Source organism: Aptenodytes patagonicus, chromosome 5 (genome assembly GCF_965638725.1).
Source record: "Aptenodytes patagonicus chromosome 5, bAptPat1.pri.cur, whole genome shotgun sequence".
In the NCBI taxonomy this organism is placed as follows: domain Eukaryota; kingdom Metazoa; phylum Chordata; class Aves; order Sphenisciformes; family Spheniscidae; genus Aptenodytes; species Aptenodytes patagonicus.
In genome coordinates, this window is record NC_134953.1 from 1,969,622 (window position 1) to 1,987,684 (window position 18,063).

The following is an 18,063-nucleotide window of genomic DNA, read 5'->3' on the forward strand; positions in this document are numbered from 1 at the left end:
GCTTTATCTGTCTGGAAATTTTCCAGACAGTCCCTTACGTACCAATGTCGTCCTCCTCCTCCTCTCCCCCTCCCTTCTTAAATCTTCCCAAGCAGATCCATATCATTAATATTTCAGTATCAGCTGTTCACAGGCATTGGCTACACTGCAGCGCACTTCAGCAATAAGAGCCGGCAGAGTCTGTGAGGTTTGCCACACTGCCTTCATCCAGCGGAGGAGTAAGAGCAAAGACAGAGACTGGCAGAGAAACCGAGTATCCACCGAGGGTAAGGCTGCGTATTGCAGTCCCAGTCTTGAGGCGCTTTTTGCTGCTGTCCCTCACGCAGATCGCCCAGGTAATACCCTAGCAAGCAGCAAGAATGGATGTCTTTAAGAAAGGTTTCTCCATTGCTAAAGAAGGTGTGGTGGCTGCTGCAGAGAAGACCAAGCAGGGAGTGACGGAGGCTGCGGAGAAGACTAAAGAAGGGGTGATGTATGTAGGTAAGAGAGAACTATTTTCAGTCTACGTTTGAGCATGAACTGCCGCATAGATTGTCTCTGAGAAAGTCTGGGGAAATTATATTGTGGCTAAAGCTTGGGAGTGAATGGCAGGAGGTCTGGATAACATCCTCAGCTCTGCCACGGAGTGGCTGTGTAAGCCTGGGGTGCCACATCCTCCCCGCGCCTCAGTTTCCCCAACTGCAAATTAAACATAGAAATGGCAGCTACTTCAGGGGAGGCAGAACTAATGCAATGTTGAGGAGCATATGCCCAGGTGGAAGGTTTCTGTTATGACTATTCGCTGATTGTTTGCAGGGTGAGTCACTCACTCTCCAAGCAGCCAAGCACTGCTGATCTCCGCATCACCGCCACGCTGCGAGAGACACGCTGATGAGGTCCCTGAGAGGAGCCAGCAGCGTTATTAAGTGGGGACTGCAGGATGCATCTGTTTCCCCAAAAACATACTGTTTTATCCTGAAATCCTTCTCCTGTTCACTGACCTGTTTCATTCCCCATGTGCACATTAATCTTGCGTTACAAGGGATACCCAAATTCATTTTGCCCGAAGGATAGGGTCTGGAAAACAACATGCCTGATGTCCTGCTAGAGACCTCTCTCACAGTTAATGTGCTGTTTCAGAAACCTTCCCTTCAAGGTCACCCTCGAAACCTGCTATCTCCACTATCTAGCACATGTAATTATATGGCTGGATGGTCAGATATTCCAGATACTATAAAATCTATGAAGTCTTAGGTTCCCAAGACTGATTACCTCGGTGCTGATTACTGCATCTCACACAGCTTTTTATGTTTGCTAGATGTGGGAGTGAGGGGGTTTTTTTAGTAGGAAAGTTTACATGCAGGCTCTTCCTGCTATCATGCTGCAACATCCACGGCTGTATGTAGCTACTATACTTAAAACAGTTATATTGGCAATAGCTACTGATATATATTTGTAAATTACAAATGAAACACAAGTTTTACGTGTGGCAGATCCGGTAATGTCTTCATCCCGAAATTTTAAACGCTCGACTGTTGGCATGCTGTGAATGAACGTGTGTAACAGTTCACATTTCAATTTGAAGCTGACTCACAAGAAAAAAGGTAAACAGCATCCCTGTAAATAATTAAACTAACCACAATAACTGAAACACCAGCCTGTGAAACATCACATCCAGGTGTCAAATTGTGGCATCCCTACTGCTCTGGCTGCTTCCTGATTTGAGCGATGTCAGAAAGGATTATTCCAAATTTTTTACGTAATTCCTCACATCTCTGTTCAGTCATGGTGTACGTCTCCATGCTGTGGGCTGTTTTACATCTCTGCACAGCCATGAGGTAGAGTCTGCTCATGAGATTCCAACCTTTTCAATAAAGTTTTCTAAAAGCCTTCTTAAAATGTACATCTCTGAATGAGGACCAAATAAGGATCAAGGTGAAGGTGAAGTGCTTTCTCCTTTTCTTTTTTTGTTTTGGTTTGTTGGGTTTTTTGGTATACTGCCAATTCCTGCCCTGTCATGCACTGGGTAGTGCTTTGCCTTGGGGCTGATTCAGTTCCTGTTGCACGCTGGGGGATGCTCAGCCCTTTTGGGGAATATTCAGTCTTTCACAGGCAGGAAAAGCAAAGGCCAGATGCTGGTTATCTCAGAGAATTGCTTTTTAAATAGAGAAGGTGGAGCCCAGGTATATTGATTAAAACGGGAGTGATGAGTGTGTTGTCTGTGCCACCTTTTCTCACTCTGTGACACATGAAGGGTTAATCAGAGACCTGAGCTGTTCCTTCCTTGCTCCTTCCTTTGCAGACCCCTATCTTGGCAGCTTGGTCCGGAGCGTTGTTACGTGACGCAACCTGAATTTTTGATGCCAGGAGAAAATAATACTTGTATAAAAGCTTGAGGGTCTTTTCAGAAAGCCAGGAAAGAGGGGTGAACCCCAAAGCTTAGGATGGATTAAGTGGATCCCTGACTTTTATTCAGGTTTGTGTTAACTCATCACTGACTCTCCAAGGAGGATTCCAGATGTCTGGGCACAACCACCACATCTGGTGAGTCACTTGCTGCTGCCCCAGGAGAAAAAAAATGCTCATTCAGAGGCATCCGCCTGGAGCGGATGGTGTCATCGGGGCTCTGCGGCCACCTCGTCCCTCCTCTCTGAGCCACGCAGGTTCAGTTCCCACAAGCCATGCCAGAGCCCGAGGTGCCTCCCTCCTGTGCTAGCACTGCAATGCGGTTCACAGCTGGGCTGGTTAGAGATGCTGCCATCGCCGGGGGAGTCACGAGCGTGGGGTGCTCCTGCCCCGCTGCGTGGCTTGCTGAGCGTGTAGGGTAGAGGGTGCACGAAAAGAGAGAGAAATCCTGTAGCAGGGGCCACCTTTGCACTTAGTAAAAATCACGGTCTGCTCTCCAAACGGTAACAGCCTCTGGGTATACCGAAGTGGCTGTGGGTTCTTGCACAGTTGATGTGTATCCAGAAGTTGATTCAACGGGCTGTCTTTTTTATTTGGTTTAAATAGGGGGATAAGCGATGCCGAAGTTGTTTAATGAAGTTAATGCAAAGCTGCGTCAGAGTATTGAGTATAAGGTCATTAGTACTGTTTAATACTGTAATTCAGGAAGCCTCAACAAAGAATGCACTTCTAGTTTTCCAGAACGGCTTTCGACCATGCATGTCGCAGAAAGCCCCAACGCACCAAGCTCTACTTAAATGAAGTGACTCCAGCGCGAACTCCTGCAGGACTTACAGCGCATCATAATATCCTTTTCTACTACAACTCTTTTCCCACTGCACAGCGCTCCACCACCTCAGCCGCACCCTTGCGATACCACAGCTCTCTCAGATGACTCACAGCACTCAGAAGAGGCAGGATGCGTGAACTGCTAATTCTGTGCACACAAGCTGCAGGCAAGGACTAATGAGTGAAATGAGATTGAGCCTCAGGTGATGATTGCTTTCTGACTCAACAGATGCGGGTTGCTGGCGAGGATATACGCCGAAGGTCAGGTTTCATGTGGTGCATAATGGATGCTGAGCCTGAGTCACTGGGTGTGTTCAGGAGACAGGGTTAGGAAGATGAGGCAAGCTCTCCCCAGCGGCGGCACTTCCCACTGCCATTGCTTCTGCCGTGAAATGGATTCGGGTATTTTTCTTCTACCTGCATCCCTCCTTCCTGGAATTATTTTCCATCAGAAAATATGGCACCCACCCGCTCCCCTCCCCCTGCAAAAGAATTGAGCCCAGATAGTCATCTTAAATCAGAAGTCTGGTAAAAAAAATATATGAAAGTACAGCTCTTGTCTCACTAAGCATGTTTACTGCAAAATTGAAATGTATGCAAGGCTGGTACAGCAAATTATATATTTTTGCCTACCTAACAGCTGCTCTTTGACCAAAAAACAGCAAAGAAGGGCTAAGCTTGAACATCTGTGTCTGATGTGAGAAGATCTTGTACGCCAAATCAATATTGTGGCATTTATTGGAATGGCACTGGGAGGGAAACTGAAGCAGGATGACGTCTGAAATGAACTGTGTGCGTTTGGCCCGTTCAGGAGCTCACGATCACGGCTTGAGACTTGCATCTGCTCTGCTCACTGCTGTGCTTCTGTACACACTTGTATATCACGGGCATCATTATTAAATCCAGTTTACAGCAGTGCACACGTATCATATGCGTCATTAGGAATTGCTGTTTACAGCAGTAATGAGTATAAAGTACAGAGATTTCACCTCTTCTGTTTTAACACAGTTCAGGAGGGTGGAGTGAACTGCTGAGGGCATATTGTAGTAGAACAGCTTTGTTCTTCCCCGGGCAACTGTTACAACCACCAAAATAAATCAACAATTGAGAATTACATTCAATAATACATAACATGTATCAGGCAGAACAGAGCTGGGCTGGATCTGTCGTTATCAGGGCGCTGCACCTGTTTTGTTTTTCAGGCTGTTAATGAGAACGAGATGTGGTTTGTAGCTGATTTCTCCCACCACACCCATGGATGCTCCAGTACCTCTGGAGTTGAAGATCTGCCTGGCGCTCTATTTCTATCATTTTGACAGTTGGCCATAAAAATGCTTTTGTTGTATCCGTATAGGAAACTTTAAAAGAGCCTGTATAGGTGCAGATGATTTACAAAATACAGTAAAGTGGGACCAGTGGAGCCTTTTGGCACGTGGTGTTTATTTAACTTCCAACAGAGATAAATTTGATCCTTTATTTTTGTAAAGTGAAAAAGCATCTAGTTACTGTGGGGGCTGCCCATCTACCATATGATTTAACATACATGCTGCAGTATACAAACAGAAGGGACGTATAGCAGGTCACTTCAAGCTTGGAGGAAAACTGCAGATATTAATTATTCCTTAAGGGCTACTTGTGGTGCAAACTGAATGCCCTCACATCCTGTTAGCTTTTCTGCCTTGAGAACAGCGAGATAAATTACAATGTAAGCATACATATGGTGTACTTTCATAATTTGAGATAAAACCATCTGCATTCTGTGTATTGCTGCAAGCAGGCACTTACAGCCTAGGCTGAGGCACCAAAATGGGAATCTAGTAAGTAGGTATGTAGTAGGAGGGTGGTTGTTCTGTAAATTCAGCCTCAAGTTTCTCCAGAGTCTTTATTAGAGGTATAGAATGCAGCTTGAAATGACCACTGCAGCCAAGTGTCCTGCTGAAAGGCAGGGGAGAGTCACAGGTGGGACTCTGCGCCTTGAAAGACTGAAGTAGGTGAGATTTCACCAGGTCACTTAATATACATTCATTTTTACAATTAGCTTAACATTGATTTACCTCCGCTCAACTGTTCTTTACATTTTGGAAGTATTTCCCGGACAATTTTTCCTATTTAAGCATGCTATAATCAAGATTTTTCAGGTCTAAGCATCTCAGGACAATTTGTGGTTGAAGTTACCCAACTCCCGACACAAAGGTACTCATTGACTTCACGGGGGAAGGAAGCTGGTCCCTTCTGCCGCGTCTATAAATGGGTTGTGTCTTAGCAGGAGGTGCCGGCAGCACCATGGCTCCCACCGCACCTAGTAAGAACAGAAAGCCATCCATGTCCAGAAGCCAGAGGGTTCTTTGCCAGGTAGCACTGATGGACCGTGTGTTTCCTTTCACAGGCACCAAAACCAAGGAAGGCGTAGTGCAAAGTGTGACCTCAGGTAAGAGGACAGCCCTGAGAGGGACGTGGGAATCTGTCATGTGTTGCTGGACCTCTTGATAAGGCCATCGTTGCTGCCAAATGGAAGGTCTCTGGGGGACACCGCGGATCTGTGTGACCTTCCATTTGATGAATGGAGGATGCTTGCCAGGAGCGATGGTGCAGGGTCTGGCATTTGCCGTGCACGTGGATGGGAGAAAATATTTAATCAGTAGAGCAGGTCAAAAAAAATCTAACAAATGTCACTTGGCAGACTCGGATGATTCACAGCAATTTAGACATCTCACGATGCCAAGAGAGCTGCCCAGCATGCAGAGGGGGTTTACCTGCACCAGTTCCTGTCGGACCAGAACTGTGGTCTTTGGGAGACTCCTGTCAGGCAGTCACAGAGTCAGGCACCCTAAGGGATCTTTCTAGGTATCCCAAGCTCCAAGGCTGGGCAGCCTTCTGAACTGCCTTGAAGAGAGATGAATGGATCCTTTCCCTGGAGAATTTCGTGACTAAATTGCTCCCCCCCCCCCAGCCAGGTGTATTAAATCAAAGGGAAGGTACCCAGAGAGAGGTCATACGCAGTCTGCAATGCAAAATACCTTATTTGCACAGTTGTCTCAGTATCCTACAGTGAATTTTTCATTCTCCAGTTGCCCACAAAGACTGACAGGCTGCAGTGCGGCTCTCTGAGCAGCATTTTGAGTCAGACAAAACCCTTGTGTACATGATCTACATTCAGATGTGATCTCACATAAAAAAATCCAAATAAGGACTGTACCAGGGCCGATTTCTTCTCTTACCTCGATGCAATCATTTTATTGTCCCAGTGAATTTGGCAGCCTCTTGGCAGTGCCTAGCTCATTGACTTTCTGCTTTTGTTGAAATCCCAGTTGCTGAGAAGACCAAAGAGCAGGCCAATGTGGTGGGAGAAGCTGTAGTAGCCAGTGTGAACACAGTGGCAAACAAGACTGTAGAAGGAGCAGAGACCATCGTGGCCACTACAGGAGTTGTAAAAAAGGTATGTTTGTTTCTCTGGTGATGTGCAGGACAGAAGAGTCGTCTTTGGATTACATTTAAAATACCCGCAAACATTTACAGTTGATGGTTTTACTTATTCAATGAGAGGGTTTCAGCAATATCTGCATTTATATAATACTTATATTATTATATAATGCTTACTACATAATCACAGAATCATTTCGTTTGGAAGGGACCTCGAGATCATCTAGTCCAACCCCCTTAGGGTCAACGAGAGCAGGTTGCCCAGGCCTGTGTCCAGTTGGGTTTTGAATATTTCCACGGATGGAGACTCCACAATATCCCTGGGCAGCCTGTGTCAGCATTTGACCACCCTCACAGGAAAAAAAAGAAGTGTTTTCTTGTGTTCAGATGGACACGTTAATCGATTTGTGCCCATTGCGTCTTGTCCCGTCGGTGGGTACTGCTGGCAAGAGTCCGGCTCCACATTTTCTCATGAATGTAGAAAAGCATTTTTTCCAGGGACTTGAGCAGAAATACAGCCAGGCTGCGGCGAGCATCTGGCCAGAGTCAGAGCTCTGGGGCGTGCTGGGCGTGAAGGAGCAGGAGCTCAGCGCTTGCCCTTGCACCTGGCCGGTGCCTGTGCAACGCGCAGCCTTGGCCCCGGCCCCGGCAGCTCCGCAGGCAGAAGAGGGCAGCAGCAATTCAGGCACAGCCCGGTCCCGGCAGAGAGCCTGACCCTCCTGCTCTTCTTTGTGCTGGTTTTGACAACAAGCAAGTGCTGGTTGATAAAGGCCCGCGTGACCCAAATTGTGCACAGATTAAGCCAGGTTCGGACAAGGCGTCTTCTGTCCTCCAGCCTAATTTGACAAACGGGGTTGCTTCAAGTGAGGGGATTAAGGGGCGTGTGAAGGAGCAGAACAGCTCCCTAGAGGAAGGCAAAGTTGATCATTAGAGAAGATGCTTTCACCGGGTGGTAACAAACAGCAACCATTTGTACAGTAGACGAGGCTCACACTTGGCAGCTCTGTGGTAAGCCCGGCTGCGTTTCCCCCCTTCAGCGAGCTGTGGTCAGTAGCGTTGATAGCGACATGAGCTAGATGAGTCACAACAAACCCAAACCCAGAATCAAAGCGAAGCGAGGCTGGCCAAAATTGTTTTAATTGTTCAGACAGTTGGCTGATGAATTTCCTGACCTGCACGTAAACACATTGTGATGTGAAACAAAACTTCTACACACTATATAAATCCTGAGAGAATAGCCTAACAAAAGAGGAGAACAGCAGCTACGAGTGACGCAAAATGTCCTCCTGAAAGCATGTGAAAAGGGCAGATACAGAAGTTCTGCTAAGCCCTTGGGATAAGATTAATCTCTATTCCCACAGGGAACAGCAGTTAGGCTGCGGGAGTGCAAACAGTGATTTCTAATTCCGTGGGGCCAGACTACCCCCTCCTGCCTTTTGACTGACCAGGTGTGGGGTGGTTGACCCAGGAGAGCTAGGAATTTGCTGACGGCAGGAATCCGTCCTGCAGATACCAAACTGTCTCCCCTTCTGGCAAGGACTGAGCAGCAGCAATCCTCTTCCCCTTTTGTCCTAAGTGAGAGCCTTCTCTCAAAGACTGATGGGCTACAACATACAGGCGGTAATTTCACAGCTCAAACCGGCTGACGTTACCTGTTTCCATCCTTGTGCAAATAATCCCTTAGAAAATCAGCAATTCCTTCACCTTAGTAATGGTTCTGGGTTATGCGGACTGCAGGCAATATACAAAAGCCGTGAGTTTTCCAGAGGGTTAAAGCATTAAGCATCTGAACTGTCATTCTGGAATCTTCTATTGATGTCCACCTGCTTAGAGTTAAAATGGGGATTGATCAAGAAATAAAAAAGTGGGCTGTGGCCCATGCCAAAGGGCAGACTAAATGAGGGAGCCAGGAAACTGCTTCGGATACAGTATCATGGTGTCATGCCAAATAGCAGAGGTGGGCAGCAGAATGAAAACAGAAGGAGAAAAGCAAGGCAAAAGAAGTCACAGGAGAAAGAAATTCAGGAAAAATGTTTGTTTCTGTGAAAGAGAGGGGTTATTTACTCTAGCATTTTACTTCAGCTTAAATTAGGAGTGCCAATCTTCCAGTCATCCTCATTCACCATACTTCAGTTGCATCCACTAGTTACCTTTTGGACAGCAATGTCACGGAAGATGGAGCTCTGAGTGCATCCCAGCTGCTAATGATTAATGGCCATGGGGCCAGAGCTGCTCCCGAGGGAGGGCCCTGAAAGGAGTAGAGGGGTTGTGCTGGGCTCTCGGCACCAGCTGTTTTCTCTACAGATCTGCTCCTATTGTGCTGCACAGCTTGCTAATGGAAATAGAGCCAGAGGCTGCCAAGAGCAGCACCGGGCGCTGTAATGCATTTGAGAGACCCGCTGGAGATAGATACACTAAGAAGAGTGATAAGGTATAGCAGATAGATGTTTAAAAAATAAATACCTACTGTCGAAGTCTTGCAATCCTGAAATTATACACAAGCATTCCAGCCCCTGAAGTTTGAGAGAGCTGTTGCATCCAGTCCTGAGACTTGCTCATGCTCCATCCCGTCCTCCTTCTTTTTAATTGCAAAGAGCAGTTGCTAATGTCTTATTTCTGTTTTCAACTATCTCCAGTATTGTTCCCTGCTGACTTTGTAGGGGAGTTGTTCAAAGCACCGGGGGATCTGCATGAATGCATGGGGGGCACTGAGCAGTGCTACCAGATGACTCGAATCTGGGGAGTGGAGTGGCCTAGGAGGCATGTCCCCAGCTCAGCGCTCCCAGTATTAGTATCAATTATGGAGAGCTTGTTGACATTTAATCTGTGCGTTTGGCAGCTGGGATCAGTGGCAGGCACATACTGGCAAGGAGTGGGGAACTCTAAGGATTCTGGATTAAGTTTTGCTTGGGGCAGCAGCTGCAGGGTGGTTGAGCTCTGTGGGTGTATTGGATGGCGACTTTGGTCGTGGGGAAGAATCCAGCCCTTCGTGGAACATGGCAGGTGCTGAAATGTGGACACACGTGGGGCAGTTGGCAGCCCGCTGCTCTTTGCTGTCCTCGGCGGGAGCACTTGGAGCCAGGCAGAAGGAAATGGGGCTGAAGTAACTCTACGCCTACGGAGGGGTGCCAAGCACCAGACGAGAGCAACCTCGAGTAACATTGGCATCGCCTAGTAGGGCTTTGGCACTGGCCTGGTCACTGCTAACTGAGTACAAGAAAGTATCGACTGATTTGGAGGAGGTTTTAAGTATTAAGTAAAAAATATGTAAGTTAAAAGGCTGTAAACCCTCCACAATTTTTCTGATGTGCAAAGGAATGAGACCCATCAGTACTGCGTTGTGTCTGTGGGTCTGGACCCGTGCCAGTCCCTGGGGTGGACATTAAGGGATTTCAGTGAGATAACCACCCACTAAATATCCCTGTCTTAGAAGAGGATTAATTCTTCATCTGCATGACACAGCACAAAGTTTGCTGCATTGCAGCCACCACGTGGCTGGGGACGAGCACGTGTACATACACACAGACACACACACGCACACACTCACAAAATGTCCCTCGGAGACTGGAGGAATTTCCCCAGTAGCTGATGCTTCCCTACACCCTCCACCTGGATCTTCCCTTTAGATCTGTTTGCCCTGTCAGTTTTTATATGGTCTAGTTGTCAGTTCACGGCTCTGTCATTTTGAATTGGGATTGATCTTTTTGTTCTTTCACTCCATTAATTATTTGAGCAGTCGTCAGTTATGTGCAACCCGCTGGGTGTATTCGTTGGATCACATTGTTTCTCTCTGCGCTTGATCTAGCACATGTGTACCGTACCCGTACTGCAGCTTATTGCTTTCATAACCATTTTGAATACGAACAGTTGGCGTTCATGGCCTTAATTCTGTTCACTTAAACCCTGCGACGCCACTGATGCTAAGATAGTTGCACCAAAGGAATTAGAAGCAGAAACTGATGAGTGACCTCCCTGTTTAGGTTAGTTTGGGCAGGGCGAGTGCCATTTAGGAGAGAGCAACCAAGGGCATCTGAGAGGCCGCGGAGGGCAGAGCTGCTAAGCAGGAGGAGCAGGGAAATCAACAGCCAAACTACCTTACAATTAAGTAGAATAAATAGTTGAAGCTCTTCCCCTTTGTATTCAGGCTTCATCCTTTGTATTCAAGCTTCACTGTACTTCACTGATGCAGTGACGCATCCCGGTGGTATCCTTCAGCGTCCCATGGAGCAGGGGAGACTGCAAAAGCAGCGTGGGGTGGGATACTCTGCCTACAGGCACTTTTTTTGTGCTTCCCTCTCAGTCTCATTAGTGCATCCAGGCGTACATTTTTCACATGCAGAATAGCTGAGTTAGTGGCTAAAATCTACAAGACTGTGTGTGTGCTTCATGGCTAAAGGCTGTGCCCCAGTAATCCTGTAGGATAATAAAGTAAACATTATCAAATATGTATTATTTGTATAAGCAGCCCCAGGAAACCCTGAGAGTCTGGCTGTGAGCTGGATGAAAACAAAGCTACCCCAAGAGTCCACCTGGATTTGTAGGGTAAGACAGGAATCCTGCGCGCCCGTCTGTCTGTCCTGTCGGTGGGTCCTCTCACTTTAATCACGAGTTGACCTCTTAGTCAGAGCTGTCAGCATCACTCTGAGAACTTTCAGCCCGAAACCCATCCAGGACAGCCTGCCCATAGGACCTGTCAGGTTGCCTGAGGGTTTACAAGGGAGTGGTTTGGGGATACTGCCAAGGAGCATTGCTTTTGCTCCAACGCCCAAGGTCAAGAGCACTACAGGAGGCTGAACCTTTCTCCGCCTTATGCAACTGATGTCCCATTGTGGGCTCTTAAATTTGTAGCAGATTAGGTTGCCAGTGAGTCTCTCTGGTTTTACAGCCTTAAAATAATAATAATAAAAAAAGAAATCTTGCTTGCCACTGAATTTGTTGAGTTTTTGATGAGTAATGTTCCAGCACCCAACATTTAGACTCTGCATGCTCTCTCTGTTAGATAAGGAAGATAATCCTGATAAGGCTGTTTATCTCAGAATTTTTGGGAATGGTGAAAAAAAAACCCACTGGCCTATAACATAATATGGATAAAAATGTAAATTCCATTTCATGTATGGGCTCAGCCAGTGGAACATACAACACAGTCGCTGAGCTGAACAAGGGAATTTCGTAGAACCTGTGAAATAGAGAAATCTGAAGAATCAAATTGTAATTAATTTTTTTTTCCAAATCTGTGGACTTTTAAAATCTGGTTTTAAAAAACATATTAAAATATCTGAACCCAGAAGCCTATAGTAAGACCTCTTAACATTGCACAGGAATATTTTTATAAATGGCAGGTCCTAATTTGTTGAGCTTTTCATTATATATAAATCTTCTATAGTATATATATTCTATATACAAATGTATTTTTATATATATAAAAAATATTTTAAAACTTGTATAGTATACCTGTAATGAATTCTAAGGTCTTGTGTTTCACTTAACTATTATGTTAAACTACTTTGTTTTTCTCTCTTCTCCAGCCAAAAAGTTTCACCCCCCCCCCCCAAAAAAAAAAAAGAAGAAAACAGCCCATAACAAACTAAATCTTTTTTTTAATTTTAAATACTTTTTCTAAGACAATACATAATTTCTGAGGGGGGGAAAAAGTCTGCTTGCTGTTTAAGAGCAGGATGAGCGTTACTAATTACTTCATGGTTGCAACATGCCTTTCCCTTAGAACATTTCATCCCTTTTAACGAGGAGATGAACACTGAAAGGGACGGCAAAGTTCTTGCTGTCCTCCAGAGAAGCTGGATTTTCACCTTTGCTTTCTAGCCCAGCATCACGCTGGGAGTCAGCGTTATAGCTGGGGTTGGCACCCAGGAATTTCTGGCTCTTCCTCCAAAGTGAAGACCCTTAAATCACGTGGTCCTCCTCTGTATATTGTTCTCCTGACTAGTCACCGAAATCCCCAGCCAGCTAACGCCCAGCTGAAGAATGCAGCCCTTCCTCACCGCAGGCTCGCTATTCTGGGCAGGGTGGGAAGCGCGTGAGAAAAGGCCTGTGTGGCGATGTCCCTAGCACAGCCTGACACCTCTTCATCCTGCGATTGTGCTGGTTCCTCCACCACAGTTTAAAAACACTCTCCAGAAACATGGTTGCTTCCCTTTCTAAAAATAGATGGATGAGTCACTTCTATCCTTCTGGAGCAGAGTCTTGGCAGAGAGCACGATTTAAGGGATATAATAAGCAGCACATTAGCTGAACAGGGGTTCTTCAGCCCACCCATCACTCTTGGATGCAGTGTCCTGAGGATGGTCCTGAGGAAGGGATCCCCTTTTCCATGACTGTTTCCACATCTGCCGGAGCCGAGCTCCCTGCCCACAGGAAGAGTAGGTGGTCATGCCCTGTAGAAAGATGGGGTGCCCTGCACTTGTCCTTGTGTTCCTATGAGCTGTCCCCCGGTTTTCCCAACACAGCTCAGCGCCTTAGGCAGTCGCCTTTGATTCACCTTCACGATTTCACACGGCAGCTGGTAACCCCACCTGCAAAAAACCTACGAAGCGCCTGCTGTTGCAGCTATTGTCTTTGGCTTGCATTGCAGGTTTCTTTTCTTTCCACTCAACTGTCAAAAAAACTGCTTGTAAAGCTTCAAAATACAATTTGAGGCTATTTACCTGCTTTGACCTAACGTGCACTGTTGAGTTATAAGGTGTAGTCCCTTTTATATGGCCCTATACGCGTATGAAGTCTTTTAAAGCCACAGACTGGATCCTGAGGCCAGATCAGCCTCCATAAATTCAGAGTAGTGAGCTCTGTTTGCTGACACCAGGAGAGTTCACTCGTTTTGGAAAGGCTGCGGCTAAGTGTCTCCATCAGAGCGGTGCCCTGTCCCCAGCAGCGTCGGGTCCCTGCTGCGCCGGGAACCAGAGACCAGAAACTGGTCTCCGTGATGTGCACAATTTGATGATGGTTACCTGGGTTTACTTAACACAGATCAGGCCGATACTAGCGAGAATCATTTCAGCCAACAACGCGATGCAAATTAAGGGCACGTTTCTTAGGAGAAAAAAAAAAAAAATCATGCTGTACTTTTCATATGGGGACACCCCCGGTGCATGGCTCGCTCTATAAACAAACTAATTGACTCTCGGCAGGGAGGTGAAGGGAATGCCTGGAGCTGCGGCAGACATCAGTACTGGGCTGCGGCTCATATTTTGGCCATTTTCTTTCTTTGGTGGATTAATCTCTTACGGTAGCTTGTGTGGAGAGCAGGAAGCCCATGGCAGGACAGCCAGGTTGTGGTGCTTCCATCTCCCGGCTCCCCTTCCTGCCAAAAATGATGGATCAGAAGCCCAATTTCCAGCTTAAATTTCATGGGATCTACCTTATATCTATGTAACTCTGTGAAATATGTCTGTTTTTTCCTTTTTATTTCACATCACCTCTTCTTCCCTAATTCGCTCCCAACAGCAGCGGGGGTGTTCTCCTACTGATAAGAACAGTTGTGACTGGACAGGAAAATAAGGACACGCATGAAAATGAAGAGCGGAGTCCCCCAAAACACACGGAGTATAAAGTTCTGTTTACAATAGGTTTGACAGGGACATTTGATTTGCACTGCATCAACAGCAGCACCAGGGAAAGTGGTGGCCTTGTGTTTCCAAAGTATTGAAATTCAAATGATACATCTCCCTTCCATGCAAAGTTGACTTTCCCTTTACGTAATATATGTCTCAGGTTCCTTCTATGGTGGCCCTGACTTCATATGGTGTCCTGGTTTCGGCTGGGAGAGAGTTAATTTCCTTCCTAGCAGCTGGCACAGTGCTGTGTTTTGGATTTAGGGTGAGAACAACGTTGATAACACACCGATGTTTTAGTTGTTGCTGAGCAGTGCTTACACTAGGCAAGGGCTTTTCAGCTTCTCATGCCCTGCCAGCGAGAAGCTGGGAGGGGGCACAGCCAGGACAGCTGACCCCAAACTGGCCAAGGGGACATTCCACACCATATGACGTCATGCTCAGTATATAAACTGGGGGGGAGTTAGCTGGGGGGCGGTGACCGCTGCTCGGGAACTGGCTGGGCATCGGTCGGCGGGTGGTGAGCAACTGCATTGTGCATCACTATCACTTATTTTGTATATTCTTTTATCATTATTATTTTTTTCCCTTCCTTTTCTGTCCTATTAAACTGTCTTTATCTCAACCCACAAATTTTACTTTTTTTCCCCCGATTCTCTCCCCCATCCCGCTGCAGCGGCGGGCAGTGAGCGAAGGGCTGTGTGGTGTTTAGCTGCCTGCCGGGTTAAACCACAACATATGGGAAAAGAGAGTAAAAACTCAGGGATGCTGCTGGGCACGTGTGCTCAAAGGGAACAGAGCAGCTTTGTAATTTTAGCCGAGTTCCCTGGCGATTCGGGGCTGGACTATAGAGGTCCCGCTATTTCTGCTTTCCCCTGCTCTTGCTGACTGATTCCACAAAGGTGCATTTCTGCTTTCTGTCCATCCCCTGTGCACATCCAGCACCGTCAGGATTTTTGTCTTCTCTTCCCACGTGGCCAAATCACGTTTAAAGTAATTGCCTGGTAATCTAATCTTTTCTGTTCTTCTTTGAATAGGAAGGTAGCTGAAAGATGTGAGGAAGTAGCTAAAAGAGCCCGAAGTGCTTATGAAAATGCTTGGACTTCAAACACAAAGGAAAGCTTACCCTTTCATAATGAAATTTTATCTGAGGCATGACATTAATGCCACCACAATATTGCTGTATCTGAAATTAGTATTAGTCTATGCAATGAGTGCTTAGGGTAAGATAATGTAGGGAAAGGCTAGGCATAATCTATCTTACTCCAGGTAAATTTATTTGTTGCTCCCAAATCTCTTCACACCGAAGGAGTCAAAGCTCTGTTTGGTCTCAGTGACGGGAAAGAAAACTTCAGAAAAAGAACTGATTTTCTGTGTGAAAAAGACCCTAAACGAGGCTGTAAGAAATTGAATTGCTTTTTCATAGACATCTGCTCTAACAAGCTGCACAAAAAATGGATTTCGAGCAATATTTGCCATCTATTGAACCCGGCATTTTATTCTCACGTGTAATGCTCAAACCCATCTCGCGCAGTCTGCTCAAGTAGTCTGTCTGAGCTTAGGGCGATGGCTCTGCGTGTGCTGGTAAGGACAAACATCTCGCTTGTGACTTGGCAGGAGGACCTGGCTGCGCCGCAGCCGCCCGAGCAGCCGGGGGCGGCGGGAGAGGGGGCCCCGGCAGCAAGCACAGACAGAGGCGGAGAGGTAAGGTGATGCCACAGCCATGACTGCCCCGCGGTCCCCGGGCTCTCGAGGCCGCACGTGGACTTTTTCTGCGTTACTGGTTTGCCCCGGGACAATCTCCCCTTTGCTTTCTGTGGTTATAGGTCTGCCGCACGTCGAGCCCATCGGTATTCCCACTTTTCATGAGTTATTTGACCAAAACCTGAGCTCATCGGCTCTCTCTTTTGCCGCTTCGTTTTTTGGGACCAAGACTTTGCCATGATTGGACAGATTCTGAACTGCTGCCTGATTTGGGCTGATTTTGGGGTGTAAACAGACATATAATAGTTAATGCTTTCCTATGGTTTTATCATCACATGGAATAGCTTTTTCCTGGTTGCAGCCATGCTTTAGAAGAGCTTTAGATAACGTTAGATTTTTCTATAGATTTTTAGACAACAAGTTAGGTTTTTCCACATTTAAATTAGTTCTTTTAATTTTTGATCTATTCTACCTGCAAAGTCCTTTTGAAGCCCTAGGTCAAATGTCAGTCTCTGGGCCAATTTCAGCTCTCGAACAAGGGAGGATGACCTCTTATTGTCCAACATGGATGCTTTAAATGGACAAACGCTTCTCACGTGGTATATCCTTTACAGTTTTGGTCCTAAGGCCTTTGGCTGCCCACCCCACAAGGCCCGCAGTACTGTCTGCACCCAAACTCCCCATTTTTCAGCTTCTCTGAAGCTCAGACTCTTTTCACGGTGCCTGAAGCTCCCAAAAGTCTCGGCTTGCACCTACCACCCTCCGCCAGCCATCGTCCCCCCCCGGTTGCCAGTCCCAAAAATGAGCCCCGCTAACCCGACTGACTTCATGGCTGCACAAGTGCTAATGTCGGGCTGCGCGTCGGGGCGGGAGGCAGACCCGGCAGCAGAAAGCAGGACACTCCTGCCGGTGCCAGCCCGGCCCCGTGTTAGCTCAACCTCAACCACGAGTGAAATCACATCCTCGTTTTCCCCGGAGGCCTGAGTTACAGCAGGAGTCTGTCTGGTTCCCAGAAGGAAGGGGTAATTCATTTATTTTCTGCACCACATACGGTCCTTATTGTTATGCAGTTGTTTATGGGGTTTTTATGTAGTGACTTGCCAGCATTGATTTTTCTCCTGATTTTATTTATATATGTTTTCCGCTGGAAATGTTTAACTGTTTTCCTATCTTACTTCTCTCACAGGGTGAAAATGAAGGCAATTAATCAACTTAGGGACTCCTAGCTCAAAAGAGAGCATTCCAAGAGCATACGTGGAAATATTAGCTGACACTCCAACAGGAAAATCCCGCTCTCCGTAGGCTAACTACATTCAGCTCTGTAGTCTTTCACTTGCCTCATAAACCAATCGTACAATATATGTAAGCCAGACTCCTCTGATTGTAAGTAAAGTGCAGCCGTGTACCAGGGTGTGTGTCTCCTTCCCCACCTCCCTCGTGGCTTCCCGACCCGCTCGCTTTGCGTGTTTTGGTCGGACTCACTGATCTGTGTCGCACATCCATCTGCACCGGCACTTGGGATCTCTAGGTATCGTGGAAATATTTTTTTTTAAACTAATAAAAAAGTGTTTGAACAAGTTTTTTTGTTTTGTCAGTTTTATTTGCACCTTTTAGACGTTGAGCCTTCCAAACTGATGAACTCTTCCTGTAAAGGTGTGGTATTAAAATACAAGGATCTCAGGACTGTAATGGCCTTAGATCGTGATGTAAAAGATGGGGAATAATGAAAAATTGTATTTCTGAAGTCAACAGCATAGGTAGGCCAGCTTTCTGTCTCTCAGGGCTGAAAAATAGAGATTTAACTTTTTAAATATTCCCCGATGTTTAAGAGAGAGTGCATGGGGGAAATTGGAAAACAGAAGGCTTTATAAAGGAACATGGGAGTCACCTTGAGCTCGGTTAGCATTTATTCTTTGCTGTTTATTCTGCTTACACCAGAGCTTGAAAACTCTATCCTGACGTCTTCTGGGTGTAATGAACGGCTAGAAGGTAATGAAAGAAACGTGATGGGCATTGACCTGTTAGATCAGAACTGGTTTACTGCTGGCAGGGGCAGGCAGGATTCCTGTGAAATGCGAGTCCGATAACGGGTGCCGAAGGAGAATTACTGGTGCAACGCGAGCACCGGGGCTGGTACCGGTTACAGCAGCCGGTCAGCTGC

At 46.5% G+C, this 18,063-nt stretch overlaps 1 protein-coding gene across 1 annotated transcript; it reads left to right on the plus strand.

The window, feature by feature from the left end:
• Positions 1–188: 188 nt before the first annotated feature.
• Positions 189–17,480, plus strand: SNCG (synuclein gamma). Its single transcript, XM_076338050.1, has 5 exons — positions 189–480; positions 5,600–5,641; positions 6,522–6,649; positions 15,816–15,902; positions 17,089–17,480. Exons 1-5 carry the CDS (start codon positions 360–362, stop codon positions 17,107–17,109), a joined length of 399 nt encoding a protein of 132 aa, XP_076194165.1. The 5' UTR covers positions 189–359; the 3' UTR covers positions 17,110–17,480.
• The last annotated feature ends 583 nt before the right edge of the window (positions 17,481–18,063 follow it).